We start from the raw sequence: 18,778 nt of genomic DNA on the forward strand, positions 1-18,778 counted from the left end.
TTGACAAAATTTGTGAAAGGGGGCACCGGAGCACAGACCGCACACCAAGTTACAACACTAGAATCCAACAAACATACATCATATACATACGATTATAACTTGGTACAGACTTCCATTGCAATAATAACTAACAATTGAACTCCTTAACTACAATTGTTCCACAGTACATTGAATTTTCCACTAAGTGGCAGTTTTATTTATTTTTAGACTGCCCTCATGTTCAAGAATATGTCAATATTCATCCTTCAGCTGATTGGACAAGAAGAATTTTTGGCATTCTATGCATCTAATAAGATTCAGTGACTAATTCCAAATGCAAGTCCTATAACCATGCATCTGTCTGTTTCGTTGACAGATTCTTTACAGGGTGTAGAAGTAGCAGAAGATAGTTGGGTCCTGACACAAGCATGCAGGAGCAAAGAAAGTGTAAAATACTGGATGTTAAAATGTAGGTTTTTGAATTTTGATCAAACAATTATCTAGGAAGAGTCGCACTGTAATAAGAGAAGGACATTGTACGTAGAGTCACCATTTGCAAAAAGAACACATGCATGCTACTTGACATAATTTCATAGATAATGCTTGCATGGGTTTAATTTCAGTTATGTACAGAAAATCTACTGCAGGTCTGCAACTGAAAAATTGCACTGCATATGTTGCAAGTACCAGGCATCATTGCAGAGGCAGATCTTCCTCACCAAACCACCTTGGAGGATCATACCCATAACCGCCTGCATGTACATCAGATAACACAGGGCTGAAGTCCCACAAATATGATATGATGCAGACCTGAAAATGTTGAACAAATAATAATAATAACTAAGCACCAATAGAACATCATACCAAGCGGATTACAGCGGCACAGACGCCAAGCAGTCAAGATTGTACCCTTTACAACACCATATCTTTTGTATGCCTGCATAGAGTACTCACTGCAAGTTGGCACATAGCGGCAGCTTGAAGGCAGTAAAGGCGATATTTCCCCTGTTCACATAGAGTTGGGCTGATGAGCAATCCATACAGAGATGTAATTGATCTTAAATCAAGCAGAAGACACAATCAGACTGCAAGCTGCAAATATGAGCTTACGTTTGTAAAACTTTAGCATGGATAGTGCCACATTGACTCCCAAATCCTTGACTTCCTCTGCTGAGTCACATGTGCACAGACTATAGTCAATCAGACCTGTCATGTAGTTGTACAACCAAAACACAACTAAATTTCTAAGAAACAATGTCCAATGTGTTATCTTCGAAAATGTCTCTTTATCTTTAGCAGGGCGTGCTCCCAGTCCTAAATTCATGTTTCAGAAGAGCACTCCCAGTCCTAAATTCATGTTTCAGAAGAGCACGCATGTCCGGGAAATTTAGGCCGCAATTTTCTATCAGTGGTTTACATCAGATGAGATCCTAAAGCACATTAACTTCCTCCTCATTCTGTGCTCCTTGCAACTCATGCATCCACACGAAACAACAAGCTGGAAATGAATAGAACTACAGTGTTGGTCTAGAATGGAATAATGGAGGCCTGTGCAAGATAAGCTACTGTTGACTAATTAATTAATCTCATGATAAGAAATTGAAATTGTGACGGAAAGGAACTACCAAGTACTGAATCTCAATAAAACCATCAGATAACCATTCCTGGGATTTCCCAATCAGATGCCACTGTACTGACCTTCGTCGTCAGCAGAACAGCGGACTCTCCACGCCGGGATCTTTCTCCTCTTCTGGTACGAAGCACCGAAAGAAACTAGAAGCAGGCATGAGATTATTAGTTGGGGAATAATTATAATAAAAAGGAGAAGAACTTTGTACTCCACTGGAACCGATATGATTGACCGAATAATAAATCTTTAACTCGAGCGACTGGAGTGGGACGAGGAGGTTCACCTGTGCTTCCGGCGAGAGGTCGCGCAGCCGAAGCAGGCAAGAGGGAGGCGGAGGTGGAGGGGACAGCGGCGGTCATGGCGATGGCGGCGGGAACGCCCACGAAGGTGGTTGGATGATGATAATGGAGTCCGGATGGATAGACTTGTTCGCAGGCTTTGGACCCTTTGTAGGGCTTCATGACTACATGGGCCTTTTGGGCCATCTTCATTAGCTAGACGAATTTTTGTTTGGCTAGCCAGTGAGGGAAATAGTTTTTTCTTAGCAATCAACTACCCTAAAAAAGTAATTAACTAAGAGGTTGTTTTGTGTGCTTGCCCGTACTTCGAAGTGTAATTGTAGCTTTGCCATCATTCTTTTAACTCTGTCATTGGGCCCTTAGTTTTCACAAATCACTTTGCCCTTTGGTCTTGGTATTTGCCCCTATATTTGACCGGTGACGGGAGGTAAAATCGCATTGGCTTATGAATAATAAACAAAAAAATCATAAAGTTTACAAAAAAAAGAGAAAAATAACAAATACACTTTTAAAGTAGAGGTAAGAACACAAATACCCCTAACTAGAAAGTTATCCTCCTAAGACTCCTATATGAATATATATGAATATAAAAGTAAAAATATTTAAATTATCACACCTAATCCAGAGCCGGATATGGAGCCACCTCGATTCAGCTCGCTAAGATAACGAACTGGCTCCACTTGGTAACAAAATGAGCACAAAAATCAGCTTGGCTCGACTTGTCATGGGCTCCTTAAGCTTGCGAGCTCGGTCAAAAATACCAATCCACGTCAACAAATAAATAACAAAAACAGCGGCTCTTGTATTCGATTGAGTTAAATGTTAAAGCAAGCAGAACCTAAATTAAATAAATAAAAGCTTCATCTGGAGAACTCATCCAGAGAAGCTCAATCTCAAATCACTAGCAAGCACAACTAGAATTTGGCGGAGGGCGTGCAGAGCTGACCTTGGTCGGGACCTCCGCAGGGCAGCGGCAGTACGGGTACAGCCGCCGCACACGAGATTGGGCTTGGCCGCGTGAAGCCCATGGCGCTGGCGCCTGATGTGAAGACCATGTTCAGCTCCGCTGCCGGCCTACGACGGCATGCCGGCAGCCGGCGCGACCGCGCGACTCAAGAGAGCGGCAGGCTGCGGATGGGGAACTGAACGGATAACGATAGAAGATGGTCTTGCTTCGGTAGGTGAGGGAACAGGTGGATGTGGCGGATGGCTTGGTTTTGGCTCCCTCGGCGTAGCGGTGCGCGTGGAGCTCGCGAGCTCCTCAAAAAAAGCTGGCTCGCCTCGTTGTTATTTAAATATAACGAGCCGAGCTAGTTATGAGCTTTTTATACTGCTATAACCAAATCTTTTTTATTTATATCCTTTGCATTTAAGAAAATGGAGTTACTTATATGGGACGGGGAGGGCTTCCACCCCAACTGGAAACACTTTAGGTTTTGAGTTTGTGCATATAATCGCCAAGGTTTTAAATCTCCCGCTATAGCGAAAACGCTATAGCTATTTGAGGCATGGTACCGCTATTTGAACTCATGTGTAATTTAACCGCTATAGTCCGCTATAGCTTTATTTAGCCCGCTATTACCTGTTTTTTATGTCCAGTCGCTAAACCCCTTAGCCCGCTATTTAAAATCATGATAATCGCTAATAAATAAAGAAATCATTTTTCTGTAAAGGAAATAACACACATTTGACTCAATTTGGATTTTTTTAAAATAAAAAGTAAATAGGACTATGATAATAGTACCGGTGGTTATGCATGTGGCGCAAATTGAAGAGTTTGGACTTTCGAAATGGACAAGGTGACAGTTGTGCAACCTTTTCATCTCTCTCCATCATCAAGCTAGCCAACCTACATACTCATCATCATTTCCCCCCTGTACTGCCAAGAACTGCCATTAATTACAAGTACTTAATAAACACTAAAAGAGTAAAAGTTATCAATCAGGGTGCATCTAGGTACCAAATTAAGGTTACATTATATATAGGACCTAGAGTTTTTTTTAAAAAAAAACTATGCTTGCGCTTTTGACGTAATGTAAGTCAGCATGCACCTTTCTGCTGGCTAGGATCACATGGTCGTCACATTAATATTGTTTCCAACTAACAAGCTAATTAATGTATGATAACATGATCAGAAATTTAAAATACGTATCGTACATAGTCAAATGAGTCACCATATTCTCTCAATATTGTAGTTTTTTTCTTGTGGGTGTGGGTGTATTGACACAGACACTCATCTCATATAGTATTATATATATACTATACGTACGCTTGAATTATATTCACCCAACAAATTAAGTATCTGATGAATAATAATTCTCAATTAAATCCATCTTTGGCATCAGTCAAACCGGCCGCTGACGAAAAATTTGTCGGTGTCTGAGTAAAATATATTGATCCTGAAATTAATTTGATTTAATTCTATAAAAATCAATGTACGTGTGCATGTATGCTCAAATAATCAGTGTTAATCGTAACTAAGCAGGTGAACATAGACATGGCAGACAGCTCATTCAGATTATAGTACTTTTCCCAAAAAATATTATATAGTATGCAAATTAATATGCCTATACTCGGACCCCACCATCATCTCCTTGATTATATATATATATATATATATATATATATATATATATATATATATATATATATATATATATATATATATATATATAGTTTAATTACACTACCACACATAGCATATATCTCTCCTTTTTAGTTGAATATTTTGCACGGATTTTTAAATTGAATATTTTTGTATTTGTTTATGAAAATACCAATATAAGTGAAATCAAGTGCATGCACATTTTTTGTTTTAGCACATTGATTAATTTGATTAATCCAAGCACTCTCCTGATTCCTCAAAAATTAAATATATGATCTAAGCGTTGTTGTAGGAGGCAGGGCATGGCGCGGTGTGTGTGCAATATATACAAAGCTGCAGGGTGCACATCACATGAATTTAATTACTATCTTGGAGTTTAATTAGTTGACGTTTGAAGATTAATTTAAATAATTAATATATACACATCTAGCTAAACCATATATGATGCCTGGTTCACTGAACCCTGCAGGGGATTAAATTAAAAGAACGGAATATACAATGATGATGATGCTGCTTTCTAGGTTCATGTTCCTCGTCTCCTAGCTAGCTAGCATATCGAGCCAGGCAAAGCCATTTGCACAAGAAAAAAAAAAGAAGGGTCCATTTTGCAATCTTCATCTGTAAGCTAAGTTTAGCTCGATCTCAATGCAACCAGCAACTACGAAACCATTCAGTTTTCGACTCCCAACTAATAAAACCGACCGTTCCTTTTACAATCTTGGCTCTAGTATTTTAGATGGGTTATACAAGGACAAAATTAGTTTTGTATTTTAATTTATTGGAAAATGTATAAAAACTCTGATTTTTTTGCTCACACTCAGTCTCACACTATGGAGTACATACATACATATATATATATACACACACATACACACACACACACACACACACACACACACACACACACACACACACACACACACACACACACACACACACACACACACACACACGACAATTATGTATGTTGTTACAATTTCTTTACCTGGCCGTTGATTAATTACATACATGCATGACCCATGGCCATGAGAAGCAGCTAGCCATGTGCTCCCACAGTATGCATCGATATCGTCCCTGCTTGATCATGTATTATAATCTAATAGCAGGGAGCTGAGCCATCGATTTGATGCAGCATCACCGGCCGGTAATAGTTAATTATGCATAGTTAACTCTGCAGATTCTTCTTCTTTTTTTTTTTTTGAGAGCGAAGACGTGTAGGTGGTGAGATGCCAACTGCAAAGGAGAGCTCGCTGTGGAGAAGACCGACACCCAGGCCGGCTCCGTCTATAAATAGAGAGCTCGCTGCCGCCTGCTCTGCTGGTGCTGGTGGCACCAGGATTCCATCCAAGCTAATCTATCCCCTGCCTCGATCTCCTGCTCGATCTGGTACTTGTTGTGTGTGTACTGAGGAAGGATCGATCTGAGGAGGATCGGAAGAAGATGTACGGTGGCGGCGGCAGTTGCAGTCGTTCCAGCAGCAATTGGGACGACGACAATAAGATGATGTGGACGACGACGAAGCTGCCGAAGCACAAGGGAGGAGGAGGAGGAGCAAGTGCTGGCGGCCGGAGGGATGGCGGCGGCGGCGAGGAGACGAAAGGCAAGCTGCGGCGGTCGGTGTCGATGGGCGGGCGGCTGGCGAGCGCGGCGCGGGAGCAGCGGGCGCGGCTCTACATCATGCGCCGCTGCGTCTCCATGCTCGTTCGCTGGAAGGACTAACGGGTTGCTTGTGTGTATGGGCCAGGCCGATGCCAGGCCCAATTAGTACTTTCCGTTGCTACTCAATTAATTTCCGAGAGATGGGCCTCCGATCCGTTAGTTGTTTCCTTCCACAGGCAGGCCATCCCGCTAGTTATTTGTGTTTGTGTGTGTGTGTTTTGTTAGTTCTTGGCTTCTTACTTGGTTGGTTGTACTACTAAAGAAACAAGGAAGAAGAACAAGCAAGGAAAGTAATGTCCAGTGCGATCTATGACCCTTCTTCTGTCTTAGCTAGTTCCATCATCAACTTTGGAGCTGTAATAATCTCCATGGATGCAAAATGATGCAACCTGCAGCGGACGCCGGACGAGTCTCCTCTGCGGTACTGCAGGTGCAGGGAACTCTGCCGCTGGCGTGTGGGTCCGAGTGCAGTGGTGCCCACCCGTCGGTGAGGGAGAGTCACTTTGCAGAGGAACCGCTTCCAATACAGCAATGGCGGCTCATCTCCATTCCATGATCAGATGCTGTCGTTTGCGCAACGGAAATGCATACAACGTACAATGGCTCATCGTCTCCTTGATCATCAGTTGCAGAAATAAAGGTTGTGGCTATGGTGGGTGGTGTGTCTCATCTGATCTGGCCGCATCTGCTGCTGTACGTGCACCCCACTCGTATATGTGGCCTAGGATGCTGCTATACAGCCATATCGGTTACTAGTTACTACGGACGAGCTAGAGTGCCTTTGCAAGGCCGGAGGAAGCTTCGTTCATTCCTCGCTGCCCGGCCAGGGACATCTCCGGTGCGGTGCTCGTCGCGCCGCGCGCCTTCCGATGCCACTGGTAACTGACCGCGGCCTTTCGGTGATGCAGGCCGCGCGGCTCATGCAGCCCGCCCTGGATGCCTGCACTGCAGTTACTGTGTGCTGGTGTCTGCTAGTGATCGACGACTGCTGTATTGAAACATCCAACTGGATCAGAGTACAGCAGGGCGGTTCTAGTATATATCTTCAGTCAGTGTAGAGACCCCCTCTGTCTGAAACCACCATTGCATTTCTCCATCTCATCATTCTCATCAGAGAACTGAAATCAGCAGCTAGCAGGAGGAGGATTTCTACTCGATCGATCCGCCATCGACCGCATCTGCGAATTCGTTCTAGGTGCGTTAGTTCCCGGCTGAATCGTGCATGTATCTCTCTCTCCGTCTATCTTGTTTGCAAATCATCATCTGATCTATCACCGATCCGGTGCTGTGCAGTCAGTCTCCCTCCAATCAAAATTCAGGCAGGTTTACACGCGGCTAATAATAATTCCTCGTTCAGTACAGTATGCTAGCTACTGTTTCAAACTTTTCTGCTGCTCTAGATCTATATCCATACATATAAGATGCATGGTGAATCCTAGATTCATAGCATATATGCAACCAATCTTTATATATAGGTGTATGGTTTAGATGAGCGAGTATCATAGATTGTCGCGTCCAGGTTATTTCTTCTATTTAATATAAGAGCTTCTCCAGCAGTTCACCAATAAACATCTCTCAGTAAGATGGTATATATTGGAACCCATATCCTAATACCGCTTTCATAGATTATTGGGAGAGATGTTTTTACAGTTCCTCAATAATCTAATATACTGGAAGAGCCAAAAAATTCTCCCTTTATTTGAGGGGAGTTGGGGTGAAATTTTGGAACAACCCAATAATATCCTCTCCCAATATTGTCAGTTCATTGGGGAAAGTAAGACTGTTGGAGATGTTCTAATTGGAAGCTCTTCCGCCAGATCCCCTAAAAAATGAGGTGGTGTCATCTATAGATACGGATGGATGGAATGAGGATTTTCGTATTGATGCTCTCCTCTTTTTTGCACCAATAAATAGGAAGGGGAAAAATATATTGTTTGTTTACATGAACCAAAAAATTGCTTTTTTGGTGTGTTTGTGACGTACTCGGTTATGTTGTTTGATTTACAGAAAGCAAAGCAGCTATCTAGGTGGTGGAAGTGGAATATAATGGATCCATACAACCAGCAAGGAGGTTCGTGTTCGTCCAACGGGAGGGCTGCTACCAGCAGTGGACGATGTAACAGCAAGCACAAGCAGGCGGTGGTGAAGCCGGAGCAGGAGCAGCCCAGCACGTACCGCTTGTTCCCGGAGGATGACTCCGGCCTCTACCTCCATCAATTCTTCGCCGCAGATCAGCGGCGGCATCCACAACAGCTTCATCAACCAAACCGCCTGCTCCAGGTATATCTAAAATAATAGTGTTTATTATATCATCTTATTTCTTTGCGTGATCAAATATTTAGTAGATAGATAATATATATGCATATGCATTTATTTATTTGTATGCATTTTTTATGGATAGAAAGCTTTGCTAATGATGACATGCCTTATTTATCTCGAATGTTAATTATATGGTGTATTATATATTGTTCTTTTTTCTTTTCTTTGTACCTACATTTCAGCAAGTTAAATACTCTCTCTATCCCAAATTATTCATTGTTTTGTCTTTTCTAGATATATTACTTTTACTATACACCTAGACATGATATATATCTAGATACATAGTAAAAATTATGCATCTAGAAAAGCCAAAATGACTAATAATTTGGGACGGATGGATGTCGGGCCTATTTATTCGTTGTTTCATTTGTTTACTGTTTCTATATGCACTCTCATCGTCCTACATACCGCCTCTAGGTAAAAGAAATACATACTACTCGCACCTATGCCCTTCCTTGATCGTGGTCCCTTATAGCTCTCAATCTCATGTGCCACCTCCAGTGATGTTGTAGGCAAGGCCTACCTCCACTACCACTAGTACAGATCGGGTTTTTTTTGTCCAGGTCCATAACTCCTTTTAGTCCCGGTTTACAAATCGGGATTAGGAATCCAGGACTAAAGAGCCGAGGCTTTAGTCTCGGATCTAATAACCGGAACTAAAGGTCAGTAGGGTTAAAAATAATTGTATCAACCAGCCCAAACTCTATAATACGCGGGACTTGAATTTGAGACCTCAGTCCATAACTCCTTTTAGTCTCGGCTTCTGAACCGGAACTAGGAGTCCGGGACTAAAGAGCCGAGCCTTTGGTCCGGGTCTAATAATGGGGACTAAAGGGTTTGCAGGGTTGAAAAATAATTGCACCAACCAGCCCAAACTCTATAATCTGTGGGACTCGAACCTAAGACCTCGGTCCATAACTCCTTTTAGTCCCGGTTTTCAAATCGGGATTAGAAGTCCGGGACTAAAGAGCCGAGCCTTTAGTCCCGGGTCTGATAATCGGGACAGACTAAAGGGTCTACAGGGTTAAAAATAATTGTACCAAGCAGATAGTCCAAACTCTATAGTCTGTGGAAATCAAACATAAGACCTCTCACATCGTGTATAACATCCTTACCACCCCACCTACACAACACATGTGATCTTAGTTGGAATGCTTTCCTTTTAAACTAACCCATGGATGACCCACCAATCGGGACTAAAGAACCTTTTAGTCCCTATTGGTGTTACCAACCGGGACTAAAAGTTCAGATTGAATAAATGTCCCTTACCCCTCCCTCCCGGCCCCTAGCCGTTGGTCCCAGGACTAGAGCTTTCATTGGTCCCGGGTCCAACAATGGTTGGTATTAATGTGAAGGACCAAAGACCCTTACTGTAGTAGTGCTCAGCTAAACACCAACTTCGAGCAACTACAATAAATTGAGATTATCAATCTCATTTTCCTATATTACTGGTTAAACATTATTGAATGAGAAAAACACTGCTCCAACAGATCCCCTTTCATGAATCCCTTTTATTTTGTTTTGTTTCTTTATCACCTTTGTCCCCCTCCCCTTTTCCCTTTAGAATAGGGATTTCTCTTCTCTTTTATTTTCCTTCCCTCATGCCAAGCTCTTGATTCTCGCCGTTGGGCACCGGGCTACATTCCCACCACTAGGCTAGGGGGCACCTCCTCTGCTCCGAGCACACATGCCTTGTGTGGGCCCACCGAAACTGTTGGGTCACAAGCGTGTGATGTGGTAGTTTGCACCTCCAGACACCTCACCCACCCGCATGCCATGCGCACCTCACCGCATCCTGCACAGCCTCACCCATCCATATCGTCGCATGTGCCACTAAGGCCTCAAAGGTAAAAAAATCGGTTGCCTACAACAAGAGGAGCTCGTATATGGTGTATTTGAGGAGGTTGGGGTCCCATGGCAATAGCGATGGGTGGCCTTCCGGTGACCTGGCTTCCTACCCACGCGAGAGAGAAGAAAGAGACAGGGAGAAGAAGAGAAGAATCGACTAGCCCACTAACATGTGTGCCCATGAGCTAGGAAAGGTAGAAAGGGAAAAAGAAAAGGGGATTTGCTGGAGCATTCATCCCTAATATACTGAAATTGTGAAAGGGGATTCCCTATAACCTAAAAATAGAAAAGGGGGTCTATTGGAGTTACTCTAAAACAATTCTTCCCCTTCTATTTCTTGTGTTTGCCTTACATGTACTTAATAGACCTATCCTCAAGGGCGGACCTCCTAGTAGGGAAAGGTAGGGCAACCACTGTATACGTACCTACCTCCGGTGGTGATGCACTGTCCCTCCTGGAACATGATGCCTTGGTGGAGTTGGAGAATGTGCTCCATTGCTGCCTACATAAGCTTGTTGAGTGACTTCATTTGAGGGAGAAGAAAGAATAGCAAAGGGTATTGGCCCAATCTAGAATGATGTAATCTATGAGAAGTAAAGCCTAGGCCCAATGTCCAACAAGGAAATTGATTCCCCTTATGACTAATTTGGCCTTGTAATTTCTCTATGTATTCATTTGCAATGTCTTCTCATGTCTGTTGTATTTGCCTAGCGTCACCACTCCCAAACATAGAATTGGCAGTGGAAGGCATGGATGCCCATTTGTGCAACCACTGGAGGAAAGTGTCTCTGCGGAGGAAGTCTACAACATTGTGGAGTCCACGAGCATGGCGCATTAACGGTTTCCCGGTCAATAGCAAGGACAAGCATGTTGCACGGGCACCGACAGCAACAGAGGGCCGATGTTAGGTCTTCAGATCTATACCTAAATCTTGGGGTTGTTCCTCTGCCACTGCTCATCTGCTTGCCACGAGCTTGATGTGCTGAGGAGGATTCACCACTAGATGTAAATGATAATGACATAGAATATTCTAAAAAAAATCTTGTCAGCTCGAACTAATAATAACATGAGGAAATCAAAATAAAGCATAGTCGTGCAATGCTTCCCACACCCACACACACCAATGAGGAACAACAATGATTTATTATTCCTCCCGGTAGGGGAACCACGCTATCTACCGCAACAACAATGATTTATTATTCCTCTAGGAACATGATGCCTTACTGGTGTTGGATAAGGTGCTCCATTGTCTGCATGCACCGAGTGACGTCATTTGTGGGACAAGAATGAATTATGAAGGGTATTGGCCCAATCTAGAATGATGTAATCTTTGAGAAGTAATCTTGGCCCAATGTCCAATAGGGAAATTGATCCTCCTTATGGCTGATTTGGCCATGTAATTTCTCTTTCCTTTCATTTGCTTTATCTTCGCGTGTCTATTACATCCACGAAGCATTCCCCAAACATAGAACCGGCCACGGTAGGCATGGACACCCCATTTTCCCAACCCTTGGAGGAAATGTGCCCGCAGAAAGAGGTTGACACTGGGTGTGGAGTCTGCAAGCATAGTGCATGTTCCTGATCAAGTGAGGAAAAGCACGTTGTGCAGGCACTGGCAGTAGCAGAGGGCCAAGGTTAGGTCGGCCCTACCATAATCTTGGGATTCCTCTACCATTGCTCATCTTATTGTTGTGACCTTCCTATGCTAAGGCGGATTCTCCACAAGATGTAAATGACAATGATAACAAATTTTCTGACAAATCTTATCATGATCTCATACTAATTACAACACAATGAATCAAAATGAACAGTATTCGTACAACGCTCACCCACCCACACACCATTTCCGAATGGTCAAGAAGCTACCACAAGGCAACATGAGCATGAAACTCACATCGTCCTAATACTTGGATTTCTACCAACACTTTTGCATCAAGGGTTGAGATCTTGTCAACTGTTTCTCCACAAGGTGTTACTGTGTGATCGCTCAAGGGGCTAAGGAGCAAAAGGAAACCATAGGTGGAACTAAATGTCTTCATTTTGTGGTATTGGTACCATTAAATCATGTTGATGCCTCATCTTCAAGGGTAGACCTCCCAGTAGGACAAGGTAGGGCGACCGCCCTACCTACCGCAAACCTTCTTATAGGCATCATTATGGGTCTCTCATCCTTCACAACCACAGAAAGCTCCAAGCAAATAATCAAACTCAATTCTAGCAGATGATGGTGATGGCATTTTCAATGTTGCGTATCTACATGAAAGTGTCAATTTGGGGCTACCTTAAGGGGAAATTAGCTACCACACTCATTGCAACAGTGTGAGGACACAAGGGAGGTTGTCTGTCTGGTGAGTAAAAGCATTGGATTGTTGCTAAGAATGGAATGAGAGGCAATAATAGACATTAATTATGATTTTTCCTTTTATATGTGCACTCTTTTCTCTTTTATTTGTGAACAACCATTGAGCTGAATACATTGTAAGAACTTGGCTATATGATCTGAGGTCACAGAGATCGGATATTTTTCCATTTTCTAAAAAAAATCTAGAAATCCACCCTATGTCTTCATGGCAAGAGATCCTTCAAGGAATCAGCCCTTGTGAATATGTGATGTGTTATTAATGAATGAGTCTCGAATAATGCATGACTAGCCATCTAGATGATTCGTCGTATCTAATGCAAATAAACCTAAATCATTGTGTGCCTATATTTACACCTCCTATGATGGTATGTCTTCAGGCTGATGCGGACAGTTGGTTGTCGTGTCCTTCTTCTGTGTCATATTTTAAAAAAAAATTAGTTGGCATTACTACCCGACATGCATTGATAGAGAAGGATAAAGAAGTTGTACACAAAAGAAACGAAAAAGGATGCCTAAGGCAACAAGAACAAAACAAGGCACTCAATCCGACGGTCCAGGGATGATATCCCGTTTCACTCCTACAGCACACCATGTTGCTGCCTCCTTCATCTTCGCTAGAAGGCCTTCCACAATTGTGACCTTGTGCCTAAAGATCCTCGCATTGCGCTCGTTCCATATCTCCCAACCAATAAGTTAAATTAGCGATCGGACCGCCTGTGTTGGCATGTTATCGGTATTGCCGACCACACGCCTCCAATGGGAGACTCCATCAAAATGCGCCCACACCCCATAACATCCACGAAGTGGCCTACTGTCCATTATCGTACGCCCATCCAAATATTCCTACTATATATAGCGGCAATGGGAAAATAGATGTGTCATCTTGCTAATTAGAGGATAGGTATTCATCCCCGACCATTGTAAGATAGGGATATTTCCAAAACTAATGTTTATCAATTCGACCCATTCCAAGGATGGGTGCATGTCCTCCCCAACAGTAGTGATTGCATTTTTTTAGAACACACAGGAGAAATGTGTTTCTTTATACTAAGAATAAAAATTATTGTAAAAAAGGTTACAACACGAGCCGCTCCTGTAGGTGCTCGCCAAATCAGCAATACAATGTAAGGGTTAGTCTATGAAAAATGAGACTAGCAGTAATCTATAGGTATGCATCCAGCTAGGGATCCTGCTCCCACTATTGTCATAGTTCTAATTTTTTCACCTGCATAATTCTTCCTCGTTGCCTTGCTTGCACCACTCTGCGAGGTCTGTGGTTTAGATACAACGCCATCATATTTCCTAGAATATATAGTGCCTGTTTGGTTGGATGTGCAACCGCTGGCTAGGCTCTCAGCATGCAAGATCAGCTTGATTGAATGGCTGCTCGGGCGTCAAGGCAGGCTGGCTAGGTGCAGCCATACCACCAGAGCCAGGCCTGGAAGGAACGAGGAAATCAACCCTTTCTGCGCAACTGGCTCATGCGGGTGCAACAAATTAATCGCATGGGTGCGACGTGTCATTGAGCCTGCATTCAAGGCAACATCAAAACAGACAACCAACCAAAGCTTCATGCTTATGTTCAGCTGGGCCAACAGGAGGCTGGCTTACTTGGTACGAGCCTGACTCACCACACTACGGAAACATGTGGTTTGTCGAGTGCCTCAGGCACTCGGCATGCCTCAGGCACTTGGCATGCATGCCTCAAGCACTGGGCAAAGCCCCTAAAACACTCAGAGTGCCTCAGGCACTCGGCATGCCTCCGGCACTTGGCATGCCTCGGGCACTCGGCAAATCCCCTAAAACACTCGGCAGACAGCCGGTTTCCGGTAATGCCAGAACAGGAAACCAATCAGACCATATAACCACTCCAAGATGGAATTTGATTGGGATCTGTAAATACATTTCAAATGAACAGTGCCCCCTTAATTATCTTGTTACTTGTTGAGAGCCAATACTATTTTTGAAGTATAGGGCATTGTATTTTTCTTTGCATGATATGATTCTGTGTTTTTAAAAAAAAAGAGCAGGCCAGTATCTGATTTCATTGTATTTTGGGAAACTGTAGATCTATTGTAGGAAAATTTACTTTGAGAAGCTTGCCGTTCATGTTAGATATGACTCATTATATAGTACTAAACCGTTGTTATTTCCTCATCAGGTTGATCCAAAGGCGTCTACAGCAGCTCAGGGCCAAATGAACAATGCTAAAATACACACCATGCCTACTTGTGGTCCTGTCGTCTTAGGCAGCAGTCAGGTTTCAGGTGCCCAGCAGGGAAATGTTGCTGAGCAAGACTTTGAAGAAGAAGCTCCGCTGAGAGAGGAGGATACCATGAAGATACATGAACATTTAATTGGGGTCCATTTGGACTGTTACTGTGCATCGAACGACCTTGACAGGACCACTTGTGCAAGACTCCTTCAGCAGGCTATTCAGGGCATGAACATACACTATGCTCCTGCTGATGCTCTGGAGGCAAATTATGGGGACACTCCGGCAGATGTAGATACTACTGCAATAGTTGTTCGACAACCAAGAGCTTCTTCTATTCAGCCTCAAGTCCAGCAGCATCATGTACACAGGCACCGGCGGCAGCAGATCATGACAGCTCCAGTGATGAACACTATCAGTCTCAGGGAAATCGAGGGCCAAGTAGCAGAATATTGGTGGGCACCCTTATTAACTACTACTCTTTAATTAATTGTATCATCATCTAATCTACTGCAGCTTATTATATGTATATTACCTTCAATTATTCCTTACTGCATGCATGTATGCAGTGTTCATCCCAAGGGGAGCCGTCTTGTACAGCAGGCAATTGAGGTGGCCACCCCTGAAGAGATCGACATGGTCTACAGGGAAATCACGCCGCGTGTCCGTTTGCTGGCCGTCGATGCCTTCGGAAATTACGCGGTCCAAAAGGTTAATTTTTGTGTATATAGCGTATTTAGTACACATTGAGCCTGCATGAACAACTCCCATATATATAGTATTAACTCATCATTTGTTGGCATGGGTTTCACCAGATTCTTGAGTATGGACCGCAGTCATGCAAGAGCAAGGTCATTAGCAATCTTATTGGGCATGTGTTACCCCTAAGCCTTCATGTGTACGGCTGCCGGGTCATACAGAAGGTAAACTAATAACCATGTGCTGTGTGTGTGTGTGTGTGTGTGTGTGTGTGTGTGTGTGTGTGTGTGTGTGTGAGAGAGAGAGAGAGAGAGAGAGAGAGAGAGAGAGAGAGAGAGAGAGAGAGAGAGAGAGAGAGAGAGAGAGAGAGAGAGAGAGAGAGTAATGTGTGTGTGTGTGTGTCACATTTCTAGATAGTCAATAGTAAATATGATGATGTTCTTTTGCATTAATTTATTTGCTGTCTCTGTTTGATCATCAGGCCTTGGATGTAGCAGAACTCGACGACAAGGTTGCGATGGCCAAAATGCTTGGCGGTGGTCACAAGCAGGTGCTGAGATGTGTTTATGACCAGTTCGCCAACCATGTCATTCAGAAGTGCATAGAGTGTATGCCTCCAAAGCACATCATGTTCATCTACCGGAGCTTCTGCGGGAAGGCCAAGGACCTGTCCACCAACGTGTACGGCTGCCACGTGATTCAGGTACCTTGGTTGCTCATCAGGTTCATCATCATCTGTCGTCTATCAGTTAGTTTCTGTCAGCCAGTGCAGTTGGTATGATATTAACAATCTTGCATTGCATTGTGGTGTTAATTTCCACTTCTCAGAGAGTGCTGGCCTACTGCGACAACCGTAAGATCTACGACACGTTGGCGGCGGAGATCATCGATGCCGTTAACAACCTGTCTAAACACGAGTACGCAAACTTCGTGGTGAAGTACTTGCTGGAGCACGGCAGCCAAGCCCATCGATCAGCAATGGTGAAGAAATTTGCTGGGCGAGTGGTGGCCATGAGCTACCAGAAGTACGCCTCCAACGTGATCGAGGCGTGCCTGAGCTTCGGGTGCGACGAGGACCGACGGCTCATCACGCGCGAGATCATCGACGACGACGCGGGCCAGCACTGCTTGGACATGATGATCAATCCCTACGCCAACTACGTCATCCAGAAGATGGTGTTAATGGCGGAGGAGGAGCAGGTGCGCCTGCTGGTGGATGTGGCCAGCAGGAATGTGGCCTACCTGAGGAGGTACTCGCATGGCCAGCACGTCATCGCCGCCATGGAGAGGTTCCTCAGCGCCAAGGGTACGTACCTTGTTCTATCTGTCGTCCTGTTCCTCAGCTACAGCATGCAGCGACACTGATGATCACTTACTGACTGACTGACATGTCTGCTGCTGCTGCTGTTGTGGTTGCAGCGGGGAGGCAGGTGTTTCTGGTGCCACGTCCACTCCTGACCCATCAGTGAATTGAAGAAGACGAGCGATCGTCCATTATATCATCCATGTCATTGGATCGATCGGGCTAGCTACTTATGGGTACATGAATGATCAGGTTTCAGACTTTGATCTTGTTTCAGACTAATGCATGGTAGGCAGGAGCAGCACTGTGAGTGTAAGATCAGATGCCGATGCCGTGTGTTATTAACACAAGTATATTAAGTTACCTGACTGAATGAGTGTTAAGGACACATACCAGATGCATGCATGATTTGGATTCGGAATTTGGGATACTACATACTCCAGTAGATACTAGTATGTATGTTCTTTAGATAGTAACTAGATCTTCTGAACGAGTACGTTAATTATTTCCTGGACGTTGGCGGCGGGCAGAAGGTGATGAGGTAGCGTCTGGCCTTGCATCGGTTGAGGGAAGTGGCGTCGTCGTAGGCGTAGCTGTAGGCCTTGGGGCAGACGGCCTTGAAGACGCGCGCGAACACGGTGGGCCGGCACCTCTCCGGCGACGCGTAGTCCCCCGTGCAGCAGTAGCGGTCGCCTCCCATGGCCCCGCACGCGCTCCGGCAGCCGGCCACCTTCCCCTCCCTGTCCCTGACCTCCAGCGCCGACGGGCAGCAGGCGTTGAGGTCCGCCTGGCAGCCGGCCACGCCGCAGCCGGCGCCGCCGCCCACGGGGGACATGGACACCGGCGCGTTGAAGCCGTCCACCAGTGACACATCGTAGAAGTGGAGCGGGGACCTGGGGGTGCCCAGCGTCATCTCCACCACCGTGGCGGGCGTCGCGCCGGGGCAGCCGCCGCAGCGGAGCGCGCCGCCGCAGTCGCCCGTGGCGCAGCTGCCCTGGCCGCGGGCGTCGAAGGAGCAGCCGCGGCGGGGCCACACGCGGCCCGACCAGCCCGGAGGCACGTCGAAGGCGGTCTCGTCGCGCGGGGCCAGGTGGAAGCCGCCGGACTGCGGCGTCGGGTGGCCGGCGGTGCCCAGCAGGCCAGGCCATATCGATTCGGCGCAGTTGTTCACCAGGATCAGCTGGACATTGCCGCCAACACCACTACTCGTGCTGGCGGTGGCTTGCAGAAATGCCATGGACAGCAGGAAAGCTAGCAGGAGGGAGAGGAGTTGGAGCTTTGGCGCCGCCATAGAGGCAGAGACCATGGTGATGCCTTGCCTGTATGTATCTGGTGCTAATCGATCGAGTCTGCAAATTAAGCTTAGCTATATATGTGCATCTGCAAGCTGCTTCTGATCTGCGAGGATTTTTAATTCCAAAAGGAAAAGATAGAAAAGATGCCAACATGATTCTTGTGTCGAGCCCACAATGCAACTGACTGGAGTAGTACTATATCTTCTGGGGATCGGCACTATTAATCTGGGTTCAGAACTTCCTATATATCCATGCAATGCAACCGACATGCATAATATTATACCTGGGACATAAAGGTCATCAGAGAAAGCAAAGGAGACTGCTGACATGATTAAAGTATGTAGTGGCCTTGTTTGGTTTATAGAATGCTAGGAAATAGTAACACTTTGACCGCTAATTACGGTGTCAAACAAAGTCAGTTTACAAAACCAACTTCAGAACTCCCGCGCTAGGAACCCTGAAGATTCTAATGAGACATTTGACCGTGTGCTGCCCTCTTCTCTTAACTTGGGATGGATCCTCGTCTCCTTTATTTCGTTTGATTTGCTTTCCGGGCGGGCGGAAG

The 18,778-nt window shown here is 44.9% G+C and overlaps 2 protein-coding genes across 17 annotated transcripts; both read right to left on the reverse strand.

The window, feature by feature from the left end:
• LOC120685914 (UPF0161 protein At3g09310-like) lies at positions 1 to 3,158 on the reverse strand. Of its 16 annotated transcripts, none has more exons than XM_039968039.1 (7): positions 2,855 to 3,151; positions 1,893 to 2,072; positions 1,678 to 1,752; positions 1,090 to 1,185; positions 844 to 984; positions 667 to 731; positions 1 to 396 (listed from the first exon to the last, which is right to left on the reverse strand). In XM_039968039.1, exons 1-6 carry the CDS (start codon positions 2,961 to 2,963, stop codon positions 673 to 675), a joined length of 660 nt encoding a protein of 219 aa, XP_039823973.1. In that variant the 5' UTR covers positions 2,964 to 3,151; the 3' UTR covers positions 1 to 396; positions 667 to 672. The 16 variants fall into 16 exon arrangements, 15 of the variants coding, with proteins under 15 accessions (XP_039823973.1, XP_039823977.1, XP_039823974.1 ...); XM_039968043.1 differs by having other exon boundaries at positions 1,090 to 1,146; positions 2,855 to 3,147; XM_039968040.1 differs by having other exon boundaries at positions 89 to 115.
• A 14,096-nt stretch (positions 3,159 to 17,254) lies between these two features.
• LOC120684393 (thaumatin-like protein) lies at positions 17,255 to 18,722 on the reverse strand. The gene has a single exon (XM_039966263.1). The coding sequence runs from the start codon at positions 18,222 to 18,224 to the stop codon at positions 17,421 to 17,423; it is 804 nt and encodes a 267-aa protein (XP_039822197.1). The 5' UTR covers positions 18,225 to 18,722; the 3' UTR covers positions 17,255 to 17,420.
• Positions 18,723 to 18,778: the final 56 nt, after the last annotated feature.

This window comes from Panicum virgatum, chromosome 8N (assembly GCF_016808335.1).
Source record: "Panicum virgatum strain AP13 chromosome 8N, P.virgatum_v5, whole genome shotgun sequence".
Lineage (NCBI taxonomy): Eukaryota > Viridiplantae > Streptophyta > Magnoliopsida > Poales > Poaceae > Panicum > Panicum virgatum.